The 25,097-nt window shown below is 37.3% G+C and overlaps 1 protein-coding gene across 14 annotated transcripts in view; it reads left to right on the top strand.

Annotated features, from left to right (window-relative positions):
• Window positions 1–25,097, top strand: part of LOC135701740 (mucin-2) — a 426,987-nt gene that overhangs the window by 273,291 nt on the left and 128,599 nt on the right. For 13 of the 14 annotated variants that reach the window (XM_065222640.1, XM_065222643.1, XM_065222644.1 and 10 more), the window contains one exon: window positions 11,539–11,676. The exons of the other annotated variant lie outside the window; for it this stretch is intronic. In XM_065222640.1, the coding sequence (XP_065078712.1) occupies window positions 11,539–11,676 (138 nt within the window). The remainder of the gene's footprint in view (window positions 1–11,538; window positions 11,677–25,097) is intronic. 14 annotated transcript variants of the gene reach the window in all.

Raw genomic sequence — 25,097 nt, 5'->3', positions numbered from 1 at the left:
TACAGCCACCTTGTCCACCTTCTTCGCCGCAGAAAGCCAGTTTGCCTTGAACTGCTGCTCGCCCTTAGCAGTTTTTTTGGTCTTCTTTAGGTTCCGCTTGACAATAGCCCAGTATTTCTCAATTGGGTGGAGCTTTGGCGTGTTGGGAGGGTTCTTGTCCTTGGGAACCACCTGCACGTTGTTGGCGGCGTACCACTCCATGGCCTTTTTACCGTAATGGCAAGATGCCAAATCCGGCCAAAACAGTACGGAACAACCGTGTTTCTTCAGGAAAGGCAGCAGACGTTTATTCAAACACTCTTTCACGTAAATTTCTTGGTTGACAGTCCCGGAAGCTATGAAAATGCTGCTTTTCAAGCCACAGGTACAGATGGCTTGCCAAACCAGATATTTCTTTGCGAACTTTGACAGTTTCATGTGCTTGAAAACATCTGCTACCTTTCCCCTTCCTTTTGCCGTATAAAACTCCTGTCCCGGAAGCTGCTTGTAGTCGGCTTTGACGTAGGTTTCGTCGTCCATTACCACGCAGTCAAACTTCGTCAGCATCGTCGTGTACAGCCTCCGGGATCGCGCTTTGGCCGTCGTATTTTGTTTATCATCGCGATTTGGAGTCACTACCTTCTTGTAAGTCGATAGTCCGGCTCGTTTTTTGGCTCGATGCACGGTTGTAGACAATACACCCAGCTTATTTGCGGCATCTCGGAGAGAGAGGTTAGGATTTCACTTGAAACTACCGGCAACTCTCTTTGTCGTCTCAGCGGCTTCCGGTTTTCGATTTCCCCCCGATCCAGACTTCCTGGCTGTCGACAAACGTTCCCCAAACACTTTAATTACATTTGTAACGGTTGATTTGGCAACTTTTAGCGATTTTGGCAACTTTGCGTGCGAGTAGCTTGGATTTTCGCGATGCGCGAGCAAAATTTTGATACGCTGCTCTTCTTGCTTGGACGGCATTTTGACAACTGAAGAGTGAATTCCAAAATCAAAATAGGAGCAACATTCTACACACACACACCTTCAAAATGAGGGGTGTTCAGGTTTTTTAAATGCAAAATTGAAAGAAATACGTCAAGTTGATATTGACCAAATTTTGACCTATCACCCTTTAGGGTCTGATACGAGATCGAGTTGGAGAAAATTCTTCATAAATTGGACGAATCCGATATTCTCAGCTTTCGAGACGTGTACGTTGAAATCCCCCGCAACGATGATTGGAACAGATTCCTGGTCATGAAGGTTTTGTCTTGCTTCATCGTAGTATTCGGTGACAGGTATACGCAGAATAGTATAATGTTGCAAGCTTCGACTTGGATATTTGCTGCGCAAATATCGCCATGCTTTTCAGACTATGAGGATGAGATCGTACTGTACACTCAATTTTTCAATTGTTGAAATCCCACGATCAATAAACTCAGCGAGAGCTATGGCGCCGAGCTTGGTCGCTCGGATGTATATGGTGCCATGTGTGCAGTGAAGATCTCCGTTGCCAGCGTTCGAGCGTTGTTAATTTGTATCTTTATTGAGCCAGGTATTAATCTGAACCATATTTTAACTATCTTCCTAACCTCATTTTTATATTTTGATTTTCTGTTCTATTTACTATTGTACAGATTTGACGTAGAAGCAGAAGCAATACTTTTGTGCGCGGAATCCGACAAAATATTACCTGGAGCCAATGCCCCCAATATTACCCACAATGCTGGGTAATTTTAACATGGACCTCATGAACGAAGGGAACTTGAAGTTCGTCGAGTTCATGAAGAAATATTTGCACCTGGACATGGCTTCAAATTCTTCGGAGGCAACTAGTGTTGGTGGATCGTGCGTGGACTTAATTTTCGTTCGCAACGTTCGCCTTGACAGTAAAAAGTATAACTCTTACATTTTAAACCATCGCCCAATTTTGTCACTTTTCGAGTTGTAGGCTTTTAACTCAGGGCATTTATCATCGTTGCCAATCTGCTTCGTACCGGAGTGCGAGCCAACAGCAAAGCCATGCTACGTTCATCAGAACTCATCTGACAAATCAAACGGCCCTTTTCAGGGTTACAAAAATTTTCTGGCTTAAGAGTTAATTTGAATTTCTATCTTCTCAATGTAATTCTTCAATGCATTACGTGTAAATATTAACATCATTGACAAATCTCAGGTATTCATGACTTTTAGATCTTTAAAAACAACGCGAATGAAGAATCTGTCATGATTGCCTGAGTTTTGTCAAAAAATGTAAATAGCTATGCTGTATGCAGCAAAGAATAGGCAGTCCTGCAGTTTTGTTTCAGCCATATGATATGATCACCATAAATACTTCTATTTACGGCTACTGCTGGACACGGGTTGACCCGGTGGTTGGAAAGGCAGCGAGCTTCGCTACGAGAAATGGGCACTCAGACGACTCGCCCAGTTGCTTCAGGATTGGTTGCTACCATTTTGCTGGTTCAGGAATTTGGTTCATGCCAAGTTTAGTAGAAAAGTAGAAATCCTAAACCATCTCTTTTGAAATTAGTTATTGGTCCTGAAAAGGGCCGTTTCAGATAGGGAAAATGATCGGAGCTAACTGTCGCTTGGCGTCTTCAGAGTAGGTAACAGCGTCACAAATGAAGTTTTCCAGCAACACCTTCAGCACATCTCGGGTTTCCTCGTAGCTCAGACCGGAGATACGCATTATCACTACGATCCTGACGACAATCTTGGAAATGACGATGACGCTTGGCTCCTCCTTCGCCGAGTCCTGTGCCTTCCTTGCCACGTCTAGGCAATGTTTAAGCTGCCGGTTACGGTTAATTAACTGACATCTTTTATACCTACTCGACGGCTAAATTCTTCTTGCAAGTTGTTGCATTTTTGTTTCATCGTTTATGATTGGTTGAACATAACAAAAGTAGGGGAAATGCAGGTAATGTCGGCCTAAGTGTCCCTAATTTGGGCCCATACATAAATTCTGCAATCGACTAAATTTTCAATAGCAACCAAAAATATCCATTATTAACGTCCCAATAACGCGTTCATCTAGATAAAATTGATAAATAGCAGATTTTTAGCGATGGGCCCAATCTTAGATCCATAGGCCAAAATTAGAGAAATTTCCCCTATGTTATTAAATAGAGGAGAAAGCGGTTGAAATTTTTATTTCACCACCGGAGGGAAGGCTCCTTCTAAAATCTCCCAGGACTTTCAAGTCCGATCTGCGCCTCCACAGCTCGGCTGTTGCAGGAATCCAGCAAGGCCATCTAGTCGGTCTGTTCGAAGATACCAAGCTGTGCGCCATACACTTCAATTGTGTCACAATTATGCTAAAGGACATTCAGCTGGCTCATCGTATTTGTGGTGACCGCTCTTAATTTCTCCGTCGAAATCGAACAAGACTGGCCCTTTTCAGAGCCATTAAAAGATTCCACAAGAGAGTTGGGAAGGAAATTTCTGCTGCTTTCACTGATCGCATCACAGTGAATCCTGGTTTTAAAATTGCAACCAGCAAGTGCCCTAGAACCAAAAGCGGTGTAATGCTAGTTTTCATTGCTGTGACGACTGTAATGGGCTAAGAAGCATCTCTCTATCGATTTCCTCTTTTGTGATCACCATGGCTTCAATTACCTATTTCGCACTATTTCTGCTATTCTCCTCTATCTAGACCAACAATTGAAATAGGCGGAACAACCAAACGTAAACAATGGCTTAAACGCAAATTACTCGATAATCAAAACACATCGAAGCAATCTAAAACCACCATCTGATAGAGCAAACTTCCTTTATTGCATGGCATGGTTAGCTTGCGTGGTTTGATTATCGAGGAATTTGCGTGTAAAGCCATTGTTTACGTTTGGTTGTTCCGCCTATTTCAATTGTTGAGTTGCTCCCCCGTGAATGATCAGAACTAATCAACTTGCACAGTGCGGTTGTTACTAGCGACTGAAAATTCCTGTCTCGGGAAGGATAGTCGTGTTAGTGAGGTAGGTTTTATTTTTAAATCAGGATTCATGTGGTAAGTGATGCGATCGGTTAAAGCAGAATTTGTTTTTATTCAAATCTAGTTGGGATAGGATAAGGCAAAGTGAAAAATTGTAAGTAAGCAGAAACGGTAACCACTGAGCTACCAAGCCCTCTTCGTAATGCTATATCGACATGTTTCGCCTAGGAATGATTCTCTGATTACTGTGTTGGGAAAGCAGCATAAGCATGGTCGATTTATTAGTTAATTCGACGCTTTTGGACAATGCTCGACATTTACCACTTTTTCAATAGTTTTTATCGATGCGTAGAAATATTGCTGATCGATTGGTGTTAAAATTTTTGTAATTGGACCAGGGGCAGTTGAGTTATTACCGTTCAAAATCTTTCATAATGTGTTACATGTTCCATTTTCGGTTTTCACAAAGTAATCCTACGTCAAAAATGCACCATTTTTATCCGTGTGTAACTTTTTTATCCGTGGGTAAAAATTGATGAAAATCTGGGTATAACTAGTTTGGAGTGAATTGTTTACATGTGCAAAATTTCATAACAATCGGTTCAGTGGTTATTGAGATGTCATCGAAACAAGAAGAAAATCGCCGGAGAATTTTGCGCGCCGTCATGGAAAATCCGACTGCGACCATGAGATGGATCGGAAGACAACTGGGAATCACCCATACAACTGTGTCTCGGGTGGTAAAATCGTTTAAGGAGTCCCAGACGACCGAGCAGTGGGCTGGAAGTGAAAGAAAATCGAAGACAGCTGACCCTGTGAAGGCCCGGAAGGTGTTGGATTATTTCAAGCGTACTTTCGATTCGTGACACGGCTCTGAAGGCAAAGTGTTCCGCCTGGTTCGTCCAGCAACCCATGAAACGAGCTGGGCTTCGTGTATTCAAGGTCCGGAAGGCACCGAACCGGCGTGATCAACAAAACACGGCGGCCAAATCACGGTTTAATGTTCCGGAAGACACAAGGAAGAAGAAAGTGGACAAATTCGCCAAAAACTACTTGCTCTGGAAAGCCATATGCCAATGCGGTAAACTGAGTAAACCGTACATCACAATGGGTACCATCAACAGCGGTCCCACGGAGGCGAGACATTATTTTGGCCGGACCTGGCATCATGCCATTACGCGCGATCGACGTTGGATTGATACAAAGACAATAACGTTGTTTTTGTACCAAAAACTGCCAACCCCCCAAATTCACAAGAGATTCGTCCGGTGGGAATAATTTGGGCCATAATGAAGGCCAAAGTTCGAAAATCGTCCAAGGTGTTTAAGAACGAGCTGGAGTTGAAGAAAGAATAGATGAAAGTGACCAAAAAGGTCGGCTCCAGCATTGTACAAAATGTAATAAGGGGTCTTAAGGGAAAGGTGCGGACTTTCAGCGATGGAAAGGAAATTGAATAAAGTAATTATGCCAAAACATAATCCATATGTATTAATTCATTCCCTGAAAGTTTCAAGAAAATTTTTGGCGAACACTTTTGTCCGGCGCATTTTTTTTTCGAGTACAGACCTTATTTATAAATTTTATCTAGATGAACGCGTCATTGGGACGGAACTAATGGATATTTTTGGTCACTTTTGAAAATTTAGTGGATTGCTGAATTTATGTATGGGCCCAAATTAAGGGCATTTAGGCCGACATTACATCCATTTCCCCTATTAGGATAAAAAAAAAATCAATATAGAAGTGCATACGAATTTTAACGAAACAATATACATTTCGGTTTTAATCTCAGGCCCCCTCACATTCAAGATTCATTAGTCGCCTTTTTTCTTAACATGTACATGGTGTCCCATGAGAGCATTTTTTCATAAAACCTGAGGGCTCACCCTCTAAATTATAGCTTAGGGTGTTACAAACAAACTTTTGTATGACGGCAACTCTGACAATGTTTCAAATTTGAGTTTTTGAAAAAAAAAGTCCCTTTTCTTAGCTTATGTCAAAAAACTATTTCTAATTCTTTAAACTCTTGTGAAACTTACCCTCTTTACATTTTTTTTACAGAATTCTTAGGGTCCAAACAACATGAAAAAATACATGCGTCCATTATGGCAATTTAAAAGTGGTATCAATTCAATAGAAAGATGGGAAATTTAATGATGAAACTATTTTATGAACTTTGTTGGAGGAAATATGGTCTTATGTTAATATTTTGCTTAATTTCACAATTGACTGAAGGAGGAAAACACATTTTCATCAATTAATTGTAATTTTTTAAGCGAGGAGTGAAATAAAATAAAAATAAAATTTGCATCAGCATTATAAAAAGAAAAATTTAATAGTTTATTTTGTAATTTGAAATATTTGAGCAAAAACTAAAATATTAAAATACATCTAGGAAATATAAACATAACATATTTGATAAATTTTAAGAAATTCGAACATTTTAAAGTGTCAAAATATCAAAATTAATGTTCTTCCTCTCCAACATATCAAGCTATCTCAATCATTTGAAAATAATAGAAGATTTACCTAATGATTTTTTTTTTCTCATCATATACAACAATTATTTATAGACGGTACTGTTAGTGTAGTGGTATTCGTGACTGCTTCTCACCCCAATGGGTCTGGGTTCAATCCCAGCTTCGGTCGCTGGGATTTTTCTGAAGCAAAAAAAAATGTCTGGTCACGTTAGTAGGGGAAGCAAAGCCGTTAGTCCCGGCCCTTGTGTGTTTGAATGGATGCGATATCCTATGCAGGTGTAGAAGCTGCCTTCTTGCATATTCGATTGCCGTCAATGGATGGCAATCGATGCCCGTCGGTGATTGGCACTAGATTACGGAACAGAAACCGACGTTAAAATAATGGAATGAACATTTTTTTATCATCCTCATTTTTAAAAAAAGGACATGACAACGAATACCGAACAGTTTTGTATGTGATCATGAAAAATACTTATTATTATGATTATGATTATTATTATTGGTATCTCTATTCTTTTTTCATCAAAATTTGCCTCCCCCACTGTCTATGTTGAGAGAATTGATGCTATTCCATGATGCACCTAAGGCTCCCTTGAGACTCACCAACCCATATTGTTTTTCAGGACATTGTTTAAAACTCCATTGCCAGTAGATTTTTGTTTTATTTTCCGTACTGAGCACCAATGCTACCAACGCCAGGGAGGCAGCTCCCACACCTGGACCTTACCTATCGACCCATCAACTCATTGACCGGGGACCAACTTCCCCCTCTCAGAAAATTCCAGTTTTTATGCCTCAGAAAATCTCGCCGACGCCGACTGGGACTGAGCCCAGGCCCATTGGGGTAAGAGGAAATCACGCTTACCACTACACCACAGGTGACAGTAGATCTTCAAGAACTAAACTTCAGAATAGTTTGGAAGGCGTTTAATATAGTATTTAAACAATTCGATGATGTACATGTTGTTAGGGGCTCTCTTCAACTTAACGGACGCATACATAAATTCATAATATTGTTCAAGACTTCATTTAACCTGTTAAACTTCAAGATCTCAACTCCAGAATAGGTTGGAGAGCATTACCATTCCATGATGCATTTAGGGTGAAACGTAATCACGCTTACTACTACACCACCGGCACCGCTACATTAAAGATGTTGATCACCAGGAGCATTTTGAATTTAAATTCCCTTAAGAATCATATTCTCTTTTTATAATGTGCTTATATCATACACAAATTTCAAGTTAAAACAAAATATGAAAAGATTTTCTTCCAGGAACAATTTTGTTAAAAGTTTCTCCATTCAACTACCTTTTTTTTTCTTATGTGTTAAAGGCTCTTTAGGAAAAATAGGATAAAACTCGTACGTTCACACGGTTAGTTAACTGCATTTTGAATTTTGATTGTGATTTTATTTAAAAAAAAATTAGAATTTAAGCGTGCATATTTTTTCACATACAATTTCGTTCAAAACATCGGTTTTCATAGTTTTTTTTAATGCATAGGGTAATTTTCCAATTGTTGCACACCACCCAATTTTTGCACACTTCACATTGTTTACTGTGCAGCATTTATCCCTGACATAAAGTTTTCCAATCATGGTGGCATTCTAATAAGTGATCAATTGTTGAATGATAAAACATATTTTTTTGGGGCTGTGTCATTTCACCGAAGGAAGTTACCGAAAGACGTTTTGTCGACATTTTGACTAAAGACATTTCACCGAATGGCTCACTTCGCCGAATGGGTCATTACTAAAATGTAATACATTGATTGTACATTTGATACATTTCTAAAAATGTAATAGGGGGAATAGATGTAATGTTGGCCTAAATGCCCCTAATCAGCAATCGACTAAATATTCAATAGTGACCAAAAATATTCATAAGTACCGTCTCAATGACGCATTCATCTAGATAAAATTGATATATAGCAGATTTTTAGCGATGGGCCCAATCTTAGATCCAAAGTCCAACATTAGAGCCATTTTCCCTACATTAATTGTTTGAAAATTATTGAAATCAGTATAACTCGAAACAACTCCTCATGTTAAAAAGAAGGAAGCAATTCTATAAAAAATATTATTTAAAAATCAGTTCAACTTGAATGAAGTACACATGTTTTAAAGAAGGAAGCATTCCTATAAATCAAAAATATTGATCATTTAAAAATTTCTGAATTCAGCACAACATGAAAAAACTGGTCATGTTTAAAAGAAGAAAACCTACAAATGTAAAAAAATTGATTATTTAAAATTTTCCTAAATCAGTACAACTTAAAAGACCGGAAACATGCTCAAAAGAAGGGCGCATTACATTTGAATAGCTTGCCAGGTTGGAAAAATTGATCCTTCTCAATCTTTTGTCGAGACTGATTTCAAAATTTACTGAGCTTTGAGAAAAGTTCAAAACCGTTGGCTTGCTCTTTGGTGAAATGACCAATTCGGCGAAATGACCTACGGCGAAATGACCTTCGGCGAATTAACCTAAGACAAAACGTCCTTCAGTGAAATGTCCGGCTTTCTATGTTTTTGATACTCAGTATTAGAAATATTGTTATAAAAAATGTATTAGAAATATTGTTATAAAAAATATTTTTGACATTGTTCATATTATTTCAGGCGATTTCTTAATTTTTGTGATAATAATCCTCAGTTATAAAATAAGCTATTACAAGCTCAAAATTAAAATGAATTAAGTAATCTTTAAAGAAAAATGTTAGTTATCCTTTTATCAACGATCAAATGCTATACACATATCAAACTTGTAAAATTTTCGGAAAAAATATTAATGGTCAACAATAGGATCACATTTCAAGAACAACACGAGAAAAGGGCATACAAGCTTTTTTCTTTTTTTTTTCATTGGCTCTTGATTTGGACTCTTCCTGGATTATTGTCCATGGTGATAACGCCTGAAGGTATGTAACGTTTCATATAAAACAGCTGCTGCGTATATTTTGCTTCGCAGCAATTACATTACTGAAATAGCTGATATCGTAGGTAATATCGAAAACTTTTGTTTAACCATCTAACAGAATCAATTAATGATTATTCTTGCTGAAAAATGTCATTCAAAAGGTGCAATAATAGAACTTCATAGTAAATTATGCGTACAACAATTGGACTCTGAGAGACATTCACAAGTTTTATTATACAAAATGATTTTACCAATTTAAATTGCTGATCTGCTCTGTAAATTCTTCATGAATCACATTCAAAGGATTCTTGAGGAATTTCTACTTCAAAAACGGTTTCAATCTCTTAAAAATGCAAAGTAACAAAAAGTACGTGCCTAGTTGTGCATCAATTGGCAAATTACCCTGCATGAAACCACATACGTTATTTTGAAGGATTGTCCTAAGTTGAAATTGTCTCCTGACCTGTGGAAAAAACATAATCTTCCAGATCAAAGACATGTGAAAAGTTGCATTCAAATCGGAGAGGTTCGTGCAAGATTTTGACTTTTTCTGGAAGATTTGTCACTGAAGGGCTCCTTACTAAAAGATAACCACCCTTCACGTTCAGATAAATTTTACCACACTTCTTTGTAGTTCTTACAAATTTCGATCAGATTATCAATCTTTACTAAATCGAGCCGAATTTTTATTAAAACTGAAACGCACTCAATTGCCAAACCATGAAACGATGATCCTATCGTAAATTATTTGCCCGGAAACACTTTCCGCGAAGTTCACTGTTTATGGCTATCAGAGTAACCCTTTTGGGTGCACTTACCACGTTCAAATTTTATTACTTTACAGCTACCAGGGTCGCTGTGAAATTTTCTCACATCCTGCGTTTACGTAACATGGAATATAGCAAGCGACAAACGACTCTGCCTCGAAATAGCCACATTAAAATGTGTCGTACAAATTTAATAGTCAACACTGAGGCGAGGATGAAAAAATCTGATCATCAACAATGATTGGTCGCATTTTCATTACGCCGTAGCTCCCATTGTTGAACGTATTCCCTTAGAGTAGATAACGCCAAAATTGCTGGAAGCTACGTATTTTGAAAAACAAGCAAAGCAATGCATATTTCACATCGTGCATTAAGAGCAGCGGTCGGTCGATCATTTACCCACTTATTGGGAAAATCTTATTATGGGCTGTCATCTCCGATCAATTTATTTCCAATCCCATATTACGTCATCATATCCTAGGTCGTTGCTATCTGGATTGAATCCAATTTCAAATAGATATCGCTGTTCCAGTAGCAGTAACACGTAACTCAATCATACATCCGATCAGCCCATGTTTTAGTGCAATGCTAATATAATCTTCTTTTCCATGGTTTATGTCAGTGGTTCTCAAACGTTTTGATGTAATGGAGCACTTTAACTATTTCCATTTTTCCACGGTGCACTTGCAATGGAGATCCTAGGTGTATGTTTCTGAGCAATTCCAGACAAAAAAAATAAATTCAGACTCGGCCCTCTCCGATTTCCATGAAACTTTTCATAACGATGGGCGAACATTTTGACTACCTCCACAATTTTGGGAAAGCCATATACGAAAAAAAGCTGATGTGGTTTACTACGCTAGTTCCAAAACAATCCACCATCGATACAAACGAATAGAAGTGGAGCACTGCGCTTGTTCGTGCTAAATTGGCAGTCTTCCAGTGTATAACATAGTACCGTTTGGGAACCACTGAAATATGGATTAGACTAGTCCGAATCAACTTCAATAGGCTAGTATCGTAGGCATATTAACAAAATTTAAGAAACCAGATGCTAAATATCAACCTGAAATCGTGCTGATAACGAATAGAATCAACCTTTAAAATGTGCAGGCCAATCTCCAACTTTGTTTAACCAGGCTAATAAGAAAAATGTACATCGGCTCGAATGATAGAAGTAGAACCGTAAATCCATCTATGTTTGCATCAACTGTATGTAAATATCGAGATGGAACCCAGCCTACCGTTAGTTCCGAATGACTGAATCGCTGGCAATGGTACAATATACAGATTGCAGTCAAAGTTTAGACACACGAGAGTTACACACACGGAATCATGAGGCAATTTAGTTCAAATGCGAACAGACTGCCGACTGTCGATTCCTAGTACATATACGCCGTTTTCCTTATTCCCAACTGCGCGCCTTCATTCTTGATTCATTTCTTGTTCTTTTCTCCTCTCTTCAGGGCAAAATTCGTACCTGATTTTCAACCAACTGACGAGGCAAATGCACCCTTACATCCACTTCCGGTACCACCAGATGGCAAATACTCACCTCCATCGCCTGAGGAAGCAGAACGAATTATTTCCAATTTACTACCAAGGTATGTAGCAAAAGTGAAAGAGCACATGAAGCGTCTCGTTTTTTTCCTGCTATAAGAGTTATTTACTTTTTCCACCAAAGTTAACGTATTCCTAAGTCGCCGTTGAAATTATATGGCCCCACAGGCGCCAAGTCGGAGGCATGGCACTTTTGGCCCCCTCGATAATTTTTAGAAGTTGAAATTATTTTGCATACCTTTTCAATTGTTTTTATTATGGCCATTCGAAAAAGGTAGTCATATCTATTCTTAAGTCACGCTGAAAGCATTTATCTTGTGTGTTTGCAAATATCTGCCATTGTAATTGCAACACTTTTTTAAATATTTTTTCCATACAATGTTTTCGCATAAAATTGATTTTTTTTTATATGAATTACTCCAAAAAAAACGATTTCATGTCATTACTACGTCAGCATACATGATACAGCAAATATTTTGAGCTTTAACTATTCTTGTGTAATATTTCATGCGTGAAGTTAACGATTAACATAGTTGGAGATGCTTATTTATTTATTTATTTATTTGTATTTTGTTGCTTACGACTTATATCTTTCTTCTGTTACATCAATTATCTCAAAGTGGTTTGCCACAAATATATAACAATAAAAAATAATTAATACGTAACACTAATTGAACTACATTTACTACTCAGCTAAAATGCTTATTATATCCTCTTTTAAATGCTGTTAACGGATTATGATGGAAATATGAAGGATCTCCAATGCATTATATTGAATGTATAGCATGGTTTGTTTATTTACAAAATTGGTATAAAATGGTATGATATTTAAATTTCAATGTACCTTTTCCAATGCAACTTCAAATGTTTATTAACGCTAGGTTACCAATTTTTAGAATGAAATGTAATATCGCTTTAGGGCAAAAACGAACATTATACAAATTGATAGATATTTCAAATGTCATTAAAAGTCGACATTAGCCATTTATTCTAAAAAACCGAGGTTTTAAATAGCGTTTAGGATTCTCCCCGTTCACTTAAACTTCATAGTGGCTGATGAGCAGACGTAGAATAGAAAAAAAAACCATAAGATTGAAATTTGAAGACCCACACGCCAAGTTTAAAATATATTTATGTATGCCAAAGTTGATGGGGGCGACCCCGGCGTAGTGGTTAACATCCTTACCTCTCACGCCAAAGTCACGAGTTCAAATCTCACCCCCGGACAAGTCACGAATGACCCAAGAGTGTTAAAGTGACTATAATAATAATAAAAAAAAATATATATATATATATATATATATATATATATAAAGTTGATTTATTTAGTATGGTTACAGTCGAAAAACCCTAATTTTCAGCAAAAAAAATTCATAAATCTACTTCTTTTCTTCAAGATCTACCACCGATTGCTAGTCATGACTACATCAAACTAGGGGAACAGGATTTTTTAGTAATCAAAGGAACACATCTTAGTCCTTGTTACTTTTTATGCCTTGTTGATAGTGACAAGACTGGGCTTTGTCCACTGAGGATGGTTTTGAAACAAGGAAAAAATGAGTTAGTCAGTCTTCATCTATGTAATTCCTAATCTTCTATTCGTTGTTCCATAGGTTGAAGTAGTTAAGACTAAGGTTCTGAGCATGGTCATTCGCGGTGTCATTTCTTAATTTTGTTGCTAAAGAATGACAAGGGTTTTTCAACACTCCGAAGGGTACAAATAGCGGGACCTTTCAATTAGAGTCGGATCCTTGCGATAAATGCAAGAATGACAACTGTAAAAAAATCGATTACTTCATTATTTCTCAATAGTGATGGAGTAATACGACATGCACTAAACTAAAGACACGGGATATACTACAATAGATCAAATTACTGGTCGCAGTCGTGTTAGGTCCCAAACAGAGGAATAAAATAAAGGGTTGTGTCCTATACACGACCGCAGTATGACGTAGAACCACGCAAAATTGATGTATGTCATGCATTTTTGGCAATTATACTTTATCTTATATTTTTCAAGTATTTCAATGTTTCGGTTATGGTTCACTTTTTTTTTCCTTAATTTGTTTTCCGTGCTGAGCACCAATGCTACCGACGCCAGGGAGGCAGCTTCCTCACCTGGACCCATAAACTCATAAACCGGTTTGGCACATATAACTTTTCCGCGTTTCGGTTTAGTGAAACGGGACCCATGGCTCATTCCTAATTGTGAAAGGTGATCACGCCGTCCACCTTTTGCCGCTGAGAGTGTACCCCATTTGGCATAAATACGTTAGGCATACGGACGTTAGGCATACGGACGTTAGGCATACGGACGTTAGGCATACGGACGTTAGGCATACGGACGTTAGGCATACGGACGTTAGGCATACGGACGTTAGGCATAATGGACGTTAGGCATAATGGACGTTAGGCATAATATACGTTAGGCATAATGGACGTTAGGCATAAAATACCTTGCTGCTGTGCAACTCTAGAAACCTGTTTCGAGCATGGTGAACAATGCTTAAATTAGGCTCATCGTTGAATAAAAAATTATACAAGTTAAACAAACATAGTTTGGAATCCATTATTTATCATATCATAAGTGACGTAGCTACACATTAACTTAGATCCAAGATTAGTAGCGATAGCGGTTGAGTAATCTGACAATGAAAACTCAGCATAGTTTTGAACTATATCTTGAAATCAATCGCATCTAGAAATAAAAAAATCACACATTTGTTGTAATATATTCTTACACGCATATTGCAATTGTCAAAGAAGAAAAGGTTTGTCATGAAATGGTCATGAAATAAAGAATGGTGAATACTGTGATTTTTCATTCAATAACAAAAAAAAACAGCTTAGGTTGAATAAAATATGATGTCAAAGAACAGCTCATGAAATGAAGAATGGTGAATTCTGTGGTTTTTTCAATCAATAAAAAAAAACATACCTGCTGCTTCCAGTATTTCCTGCCATACTTTTCGATACAACGATTCTGTTTTTGTTGTCATCAGAATGGAAACTAGCGGAACCGTCTGCTGATGTGAGGGAGCGATACTTCCATGAACAGTGACGAGTTGCCGAAACAAACAAGGAACTGTGGCAAACGTACCATCTGTAACCCAATATTTTGCCTGTCCAAGACGTCGCAAGTTTTCATGAGTTCTAAAAATTAAGGCTCTTTCATTCTTGTCACCGAAGTCAGCAATCAATAGACGGTCCCCATTATCATCCTTCTGGAATTCATCGGGTAGGTTATGCCTAACGTCCATTATGCCTAACGCCCTTAATGCCCAACGTCCATTATGCCTATCGTACATTATGCCTAACGTCCGTATGCCTAACGTCGTGTACCCGAGGTACCAGATATGTTTTACAGTCAGTTGTTGGTAATTCACCAACATAATAGAATGTATGCCTTTTTTAAGCATTTTTTTTCTTAAATTTGAAAGTTTTGCTGGTAAGCGGGTAAAAAATTAACGGAATTTAACTTTTGCTTTTACTTATGATTGTAATTTGCTTATAATTTATTTCGCAGAATAAAGTGATAAGTCCATGCCTTTTTCGGGTTGTCGTTTAAGGCGGGGGAGGGGAGGGGGTGTTTTGCATGTATAACTTTTCCAAGTTCCTCATTTCCTCATTGTGATAGGTGGTCACGCCATGATCCACCTTAATCCGCTGACTTGCTCCTGCTTGCTGCAGGACCAAGTGCCACGCCGTCCGAAGCGGTAATGAGCAGTGGCATGACAGCAACGCTGTTTTATATCTTTCAGATTCAAGCAGAATGATGTACAACCAAATGGTACTCGATTATGACGACTGGGTTAGGGAAAATCGTTTATTTCATGAAAATAGAGATAAAATTATCATTTGTACATTTTTCAAATATTTTTTGTGGAAAATTGAAAACAATATTTATTTCAGCAGAATCGTAATGTAACATCCTATCGATTGGCGTAGTTGGATTTTGTTTTCATCTATAAATTACAAAACCTAACACTATTTCACCACACATTTTTTTGATTTGCACCCCAGTATAGTCGACAAAGACGTAGTTCTACGTCAAAAAATGGTGTTCGGATGTTACGCTATAACTCAAAAACGGATTGACGGATTTGCAAGAATCTTTTTTTATTTTGTTCATCTTTAGCCCCGACTTTTTTTATATCATACGTCGTTTGCCGGGTAAGCTAGTGCTAAATAAAATAGGACTTCCAAATTTTTGCTGTAATTTCAATTTGGTAGCAAATATTTATTATGTAGATTATGTTTGCAGAAGCCGATATTTTGATTATAGTGCAGATATAATTCTGATGAATTTAATTTTTTTCTAGAATTTATTATTTTTGGTTTTTTCCACTTGTACAAAATGCATCATGTCATATAAAAAAATATCGATTCTCAACGATGCCCCAACGTAAAATTTATTGTTTATGCCAGTTGTTATACCATTCACAAATTTTAATTGCTAATAGTGCTGAGACTCTCCGGATATCCGGGAACGGAAATACGGATAATATCCAAAATCCGGATCAATCGGATATCAAAAAATTACCGGATATCCGGATATTTTCTGATATTGTATTTATTAAAATCATCAAAAAATCATTTCTAACACTGAATTACTATGTATTTATGCTAAGCGCGAACCTAATGAATCACTTTGCAAGTAACAAAACTAGCTATGATTTTGATTACAGTTTTAGTAATACCGGCAAAAGAGAACTTTTTTATTTCAATTCACAAGCTACTTATTACATAATATTATGATTAGTCACAAGGAACTCTGATCACTCTTTTTACTTCCACAGATCGATTGCTTTCTACGGGGTATTCAAATGTTCTGTCAACACAGTAGGAAAACAGTATGACATTTCCAAAAACTCACCCTGTGCCGTAAGTGCCATGGTGTGGGGTCACGGAACCAAAATTTGATACATGCCAGCTAAATGCATGAATTGTGATGATTCCTCTCACACAAAGGACGCCTGCCCTGCGAAGGAAGTTTAAGTAATTTAAATGTTCAAATTGTAGGGAGTGTAAGACTGTAAGAGTGTAAGAGTCATGTAAAATTACAAACCATCATTGCGGAATTTTCAACGCTCGTGCAATTTTACTCCTATTAGTTTAGATTGTGAATTTTGGTTGCATTTTTTCCTTTCTTGGGTACTCATGATGGTCTGCTGTAGTTAGGACTAAATGTTATTACCAGACCTGGCTGACTTTGGAATTTCTCTAAGTCCATTTCAGTCAAAATTAGGAGATCTTATATTTAGAACTATTTATAAAGTTAAATCATATAAGAAGTATTCCACAATAAATTTTCAGAGAATATTTTTATAACTATTATGCAAGTCAAGTTAAGCGTCATTTCTTAGCACTTCTACATAATAGGGCCCTATATTCACTAGAAACGTCTTCTATCTGTTCGGGCGGTCTGCATAAAATACAGCAATCCGTTTTTGTTACCGTGGAAAACAAAAAAATAACAAACAACTACACACTTAGAAAAAAATCATGTAAATTTAGGTGCTCTGAGATTACGTTAACAACGGTCAGTGAGGAACAAATTCTACATTCGCACCCGTTGATATAAAAAGTTCGCCATCTTCAAATTCTTCATCTATACCTGCTGCTTACAATGTTCAGCAAGTAAATGGAGCTACCTATTCTGCTATTGCAGCTGATAGAAATCCTGCTAGGCCTGAGAGTTTATAGCTGCCTATTGCGTAGGTCAGCAATAGAATTTTCTGAAAGGTGAACTTCAGAAGCTTACCCGTCATAAGCCTAAATACTTCATTATTGGTGATTTTAATGATCTGCAGGTTATTATACTATTTAATATTCAAACAGCCCAACATGCTATTTATCAGCAAAGTATTCTTTAACTATTGATTTTGTCTTAACTGATACATGTCAATTTTGTAGCGAATTGGTTACCCATGCTGATTTTGGTACTAATCACCATCCAGTAACTTTAGAAATATCTTTAGAAATAATGTCTAATCCCAACAGGTCTACTTTCAATTGCCATAGAGCTAATTGGGAGCAATATCGAAAACCGATCCAAATATTCCATTCCAGATGATATTATAATGCTGACTAACTCTATAGTTGAAGCAAGAGCTGCCTCAGTACCAAAATGTGAGGTTAAATTCGATTCAATTATAATAGACGACGATCTTCAGCTCTTGATCCGTCTGAAAAATGTCCGTATGAGGCAACATCAAAGAACACGTTATCCTGCCATGAAAGTTATTTGGCGGGATTTGAAAAAAAATGTTTTAAAGCAATTCGCTGCCCTGAGGAAGAATTTTTTTGAAAATAATGTTTTGAAATTAGACACGAGTTTCAGTGTGGGTCCCGTTCACTCAAATTCCCAGAAGCGTAGGTCACTCATAGAATGAGTAATATTTTACTCATATATCAGCGACATTTACTCATATTTGAGTAAAAATTTACTCATCTGTGAGTAGGCTACGTTTTTGCAACTTCGAGTGACTGGCGATTCATTTTCCGTGTACTAAAAGAATTAGACCTCTTCTGGCGATCTTGAGAAGCAGCGTGATGATGAAGATTTCAAAATTTAGCACGGTGAACTATAGGAGAGTAAATTAAAAATGCATTGATTTATTTGGTGGCAAACGCTCAAGGGCTACTCGATAAAATCATTAAAAAAAATATTAAATATTTTTCGTTTTTATGCACTTGAAATGCTAGTTAATTAAAGTGAGATTTCTTTTTTTTTCAAACCGTCTAACCAAGTTGTAAAACAATTAATTTAAAGCAACTTTGCCAAAGAAACCATATTTTATATTGCTTTTCATTAAATAAATTATGGTCATTCCTAAAAACAGAAAGCTTCGACTATATCTGTTTATAAAAACTACAGCTTGAGAACCTGAAAATACATAATTGCCGTCGTCATAAACATCACATTAGACGGTACATTTGTATTTGCTCCAGATCATTCGTCTGTGAGAAACGTTGACAGTTATTTTTGACTTCTTACATTTCCTGACAGCGCATTATCCATTCATACATCATCCATTCAAGATTTAACCCCAAACCCCAATTGCATACCGGTTTCGATTTCCGCCCCAGGTTGTCAGCTCGTTTCTGTTCTGAGATACATTCACATTCCTACTGCAACAATGGGTGGGTAGACGTGACGGCAGGGCTAGAATGCATTCCATTTTTGTTTGCATACAGTATATTCAGCGGGAGATCACCTTTCATTCAAATATGCACATCACTTTGCCACACAACCTTCGTGCAATCAGCCGTGTAGTGTCTGCGATAGGAAAATTGTTTACATGACATGCTACCCCTAAGGCATGGCAAAATTCAGGATGAATTCTGTCGGAATATCATAGCTACCATTGAAAAATAGGAATCTAAAAAAATGTACACTTCTTTTAGGTGAATAGCTAGGATCAGAAGATTTTGGAATAAGGAATGGTTTGGGTTAAATAATATTAATATCCAATATATTACCATATACCATTATAATCTCGTAAATTTAGAAACACTTTATACTGCTGCATTCGCTACGTTGCATATATGATGATCATACAACCAAAACTAATTGATAAATGTTACATATCTACATGTAGGCGTCTTTAACCTGAGCTGTACTGAAAATAGGGATTTTAAAGTTGTTTCAAATGGATTCGATCGTAATCAAACTGTCGTCGAACAAGTCAAATTAGCACCCAATTTCCACGATCCAACATATTTCATTTTCCCTCCCAATGCTAATCGTAAATCGTGCTTCCAATCACAATAAACCATTTCACTGACGACGAACAATCGCATGGCTGACAATTTTACTACTTTCCGTGACAAAGTCCTATCAAATTACTGAGCAATCAGTGTGGAGCCGCGCGCAGTTTTATGGCTGCAAACAACAAAGCAGGCTGCGATTGCTGGTATATTCCCTGGTGGCTCTTTTCGATTGTCCCCCAGCTAACCATCACATCACAGCAGGCGGACTAAAGCGCAGAATAAAATAAACACATTTATACTGACATTTTTGCTATGAAGATATATTTACCCTCACATTGGCTGTTGAATTGACGGATGGAGTAACAATGTTACACATCGCACCACACCATCAACCGTGCTCCCCTTTTCCAGAAGTGTAGGAAAAAGGAAAACTGCCATACCGTTAGTTGCTTTGCGATAGATTTTTCCCCTTGTGACTTTTCCCCGATTAAGGGTTTGTTTACTTCTTTGACACACACGGCGGAAAGGGTTTAAACAAACGTTTTGGGTATCAAATGTCGAGGGGCTAATGATATCTTTACCATTGACACGCAAACACGTGTCAAAAATTAGTGAAAATGAGTAAAACATCCTTATCTGTCGTAGTTTTAAGTTATACCTACCGATTCAATAAGCAGACGAAGAAAATTGGATTCAACTATCCTTTCTAATTTTATTTTTTTTTTTTCTTGATTTGTTTTCCGTCGATCTTGTTTTCCGTGCTGACCACCAATGCTAACGACGTTAGCCGGCGCCGGTGGTGTAGTAGTAAGCGTGACTGCTTTCTCACCCCAATGAGTCTGGGTTCAATCCCAGCCGAGGTCGGTGGGATTTTTCTGAGGCATAAAAATCTCTGGTCACGTCTTCCTTCGGAAGGGAAGTAAAGCCGTTGGTCCCGGCCCATGTGTGTTGAATGGGTGCGATATCCTATGCAGGTGTGGAAGCTGCCTTCTTGCACATTCGATTGCCGTCAATGGATGGCAATCGATGTCCGTCGGTGATTAACACGAGATTGCGGAAGGAGGTGAACCAGCCTAAGGCTGAAAGCCTCCTAAATAAAGCTAAATAATAATAATAATAATAGATTGCGGAACGGAAACCAACGTTGAATAAAGGAAAGAAAAAATGCTTCCGACCCCATGGGGGCAGCTCCCACACCTGGACACTACCTATCGAACCATCAACTCATGAACCAGGAACCAACCCAAGTAACAATCTAAGTGCTTGGAAGATTTATTCTTATTTTATAATTTTTTTTTTTATCATAGCATCCCTGCAGCCTGTGGTTGTATTACGGTTTTGTGTGCTTGTCATAAAATCAGGCCGTCAAGTCGTCTATGAAACTGTTTTATGACTACTAAATTAAAACTCAGACTTCATAGTTTTAACGGTAGCTGTAAGGTGGTTCTGTATCACTACTTATTACTGCAGAATAAAACCAAAACAAAACATACAATTATGTTTTATGGCATACTTTTCATGACCGATATAAAACTTGAAGCAGTCTTAGAACTTCATTAAAGCCCCATTACAACTATCATCTTTATCAGAGGCCTAAGATTCACAGATAAGAAATATACTACAACAATAGCAAAAAATACTCTGAAAATTGTTACCAATATAAAAAAAAAAACAAATCTATTTAGATACATGAAATGAAAACTTTGAACACGATGAAGATGAGACGATCGCCAATATGAAACTCCTGGAGGATCTACATAACATAAGGCACAGTGCGGTGAAGGAGCGCTTAAAAATATTGAACAAGCGGCTTTCCGATACACTTCCGAATCCACGAACCCTTTTTAAAACAACGCAGACAGTTTCACTAAATTTGGTTGGAGATTACCAGTATTGGCATCACGGCTTTAAACCTTGTATTGAAAAAGATTTTAGTGGATCCAATAAAAATTTCTTTTATCTTGATCATAAGAGAAAATAGGAGGATCGCTTGGAATGTTGTTGTTGAATGTTGTTTGACAGCTTGGTTTTTGTTTTGTTTTGATTCGCTGTACCTAATAAAACCAGCAAGCTAGTTATAGAGCTTAAATATAACTTAACACTCTCAATTTGAACTACGAAATGCTAAGATACAACCATTAGGTTTATGTTATGCTATAGAATTCCAATCTAGGAGAACATGTTATACTGAGGTATTTTTAAGGAGTAGCAAGTTATAACGAAAAAAAAATTCGCCGTTTGAGCAAATTTCACACAGTATGAATAATTACGCTTTGATTGATAGGCGATAAAACACTTTCATACATCTATGTATAATTAAATAATATGTGACTGGTTATTGCTTAACAGTAGTAACAGTTTTGTACTAAATAGATAATCTTTTAATGACTCTTTAATGCATGGTGCTAATGCAGACAAATTAAAAATATCCCTATATTTTAGTGTAGTATGGCGCACTGAATTTATCCTATTTGGTATAATAATCACCATAAATATTGCACGACGTGCTGTGAAGCATATAGATATTGGTTATAAATTGTAATAAAGTCGTCTTAATATACAATCATGATTTCACATCAAACATAGAAAGAATAAAACCAAAATAAAATATTTCTCAATATTAATTATCATCCAAAAACCCCAACTTAAAACCTTCAAGGTTGTCAAAATGTTTTTGTTTTATCAACTTCTTCAGGAGCGATTTATGCGGTTGTAATATAGTTTTATGGTAGTCATCAAACGGTTGTTAAAACTTTCTGACCTGGAGGAGGTTTTATGTTTTCATTTATAACAACCACGTGTAGAGTGTGATAAAACTGACATAAAACCTATGCTCCTAAGGTAGTTCGCATATCAAGTTTTAATGATTGCAATAAAACTGGGCCAATTATCCATGACATGGCTGTATAGCTGTTGTCAGGAGGTTGTTAAAGCAATGTGGTCGTCAGTGAAGGTTTTATAATTTGGTTATATCAACTGCTATAAAACTTCAATAAAACAAAAAATTTGGCTTGGGAACGGTTTTAATTCCCTTCCGAAGGAAGGCGTGATCAGAGATGTTATGCCTCAGAACATCCCAGTGGCGCCGACTGGGATTGAACCCAGGCCTGCTGGGGTGAGAGGCAATCACGCTTACCACTACACCACCGGCGCCGCTAAATACATTCTAATGTCATTATGAAAAGCTTACCACTCAACCACCGGCGTACTCTTTTCCATAGATGTTTACATTTCTTGATTCTTGCAAGTGAATTGGAAGATTACAGCAAAACATAATTACACATGTCACCACTGCATGATCAGTGTTCACTCGCCTGTCGACAAAAGCAGGCCACTCTCGATGTGTGCCAAACGATCGTCTGTTTTATCGGCAGCAACCATTGTGTGGTCGTCCTCATTGTTCTTCATCATTAGTTCTTTCGGTCGATGCATCGTCGACTTTGGAAAGCAACCGTTTCGTGATGAATGTGTGAGTGCTGACCACGGTTTTGCGTCCATTGCTGCAATGGAAGCGCTCTGCCCCCCGATGGCGTAACTGCCATACAATGAAACCACTGGAAGCGGCTCCAGTTCTGATAGAGGAGGCTTTTTGGATAGCGGAAGATAAAGTGTTTATTGTGTTGTACCTTTTGACTATAGTTTTAAGATGTATTGTATAGTGACCAAGAATCCTCGGCTCTGTAAAGTTAATTCGTTTGAGCCTTATCAAATAAATCAATAGACAACAACCACTGCATGATGATGATAATGCTGCCAGGTTACATAGGAAATTCCAAAGTTGTTAACAAAGTAAATTTCCTAAATTTCTCACAAAAAACCGGGAAAACCCGCTGGCGAAAATCGATTTTACTCTTGTTCTATACGTTATACATAGCATCGGAAGTAGTGTGAAAAATTATGCGCTATAAGACGCACTACTTCCGACACTATTTGTAACGGTTTTCAGCTGAATGACAATAATCATTCCAGTCACGCGATGACGTGATAGCAAATTTCTACAAAAGTGACCAAAACATTCATAATCGCTGTACCGGTTAGTGGCGCCAACATTTACGATTCGTTTACAGCTCATAATCGATTTTTTTTTTAATTAAACGAACACACGATGCCTATAGACATGATAGCATGCTATCTAAGTATGATTAGATTTATTCAACCGCAGCTGAGTTCTGATCGAAAACCAGTCGATCAACAACATAGGAATTTTTAAACATGTAACATATCTTTCGAACTGTAACTTTTAATTACGATACGAGTTAAGCCCCGAATGCACTGTGAACGAAAGTGGAATGGAAACAGTAAGTTTGAGAGTTGTCACAGACAACATGAAGTTCGATTTTATTCTAACCTGAGTGGACAGACTCACTCGAAATGGTTGTCAAAAAATCCAACGGGACCTGCCAAAAATAATCCAATGATCGGGATCAGCAAGACAGCTTATGGTTTTAGATGATTAGATCGAAAGATAAAGCATTGCGAACAATAATCAAACTATGATTCATAAGTTAAGAAACAATAATACAAGTGTATTTCAGGGGTTAATAGGTTTCATTCATGCAAAAAAAAAGAATCAAATTTAAATGCTGCAACATACATTCAACAACAACTTACAATTCAAATGTTACATGATACATTCAACGATGATAGCTAATAAACCCAAATAAACGGATCTGACGAGAAACGAAACAAGCATATTCGACTGCTTTAACTTCATTTCGAACAGTCTTGTACTGAATATCCATTTTAAAACTTTTTGCGGTCTTTTCAAAATATTGTCCTTATCAAACAAATGTGGACAATGTTTTAATCTTTGCTCAGGAAAAAAGTAGGGATACCATCTGGTGAAGGTTCAAAATCAGAACATTTTGAAATTGTTTTTTTTAGGGATTTATTCCATTAACAATTGTTGATTTCTATCCATAAAATTCAAACCGGAGATAAAATAGAATAATATACATAGTTGAAGATGCTAAGTTTTAAATAACAGACTTAAAGTGGTCATTTTATACGATAGATGAGGAGCTGAAAGTATAGACTTGATAGTTCCGTTAGAGTACGACAGTGTGAAAATTGTATATAGAGAGTAGAAATTGAGCAAGGGCAACTTTGCGGAAGGTACGAATCGGGTTGACCATCTCTCTTTACCAAACTCCCCAGTTGAAGAGGGATGATGAGGGATATCCCGTATGCCGTACTCTAACGGAACTATCAACTCTATACTTTCATCTCCTCATTTATGGTATAAATGACCACTTTAAGTCTGTTATTTGAATCTTAGCATCTTCAACTTAATCTACTTGGCTGATACATTAGCGTTTCAAATCCAAGAACTAATATGTTTAGAGTTGGTTGGAAAAGCTATCTAACATGAAGCTTTTAGTCAAATGATAATTTATTAGCTAGAGAGAAAGGTCTGAAGAGTGTAGGTAGATAGTTCCACTAGAGTACGGCAGTATGAAAATTGAATAGAAGTTGAAAATAAACGAAGGGACATGAATGCGACATTAAAGCCTATCCACGTGAAATTTTGGACACTAAGATAATGTCGGGGAAAAAAATCTACACATAATACAACAAAACCGATTCTTTATTCCAGTAAAGTAGACTTATATCGAGCAATCGTAGCTTATTTGAATTCCTTTTGTCTGTAAAATACTCTAAGTTTCTGTGGGATACCTGCCATCAGGTTCCGTACAGTATCCTCAGATACCTTAGTGGCAGCGTGCCTCCATCTCCTCTTGAAATCATT

This window comes from Ochlerotatus camptorhynchus, unplaced genomic scaffold, assembly GCF_037179485.1.
Source record: "Ochlerotatus camptorhynchus isolate MF236.1 unplaced genomic scaffold, CSIRO-AGI_Acam_v1.1 ptg000176l, whole genome shotgun sequence".
NCBI classification, from domain to species: Eukaryota; Metazoa; Arthropoda; class Insecta; order Diptera; family Culicidae; genus Ochlerotatus; species Ochlerotatus camptorhynchus.
The sequence above is the reverse complement of the archived record's forward strand: the minus strand, read 5'-3'. Positions and strand labels throughout refer to the sequence as shown.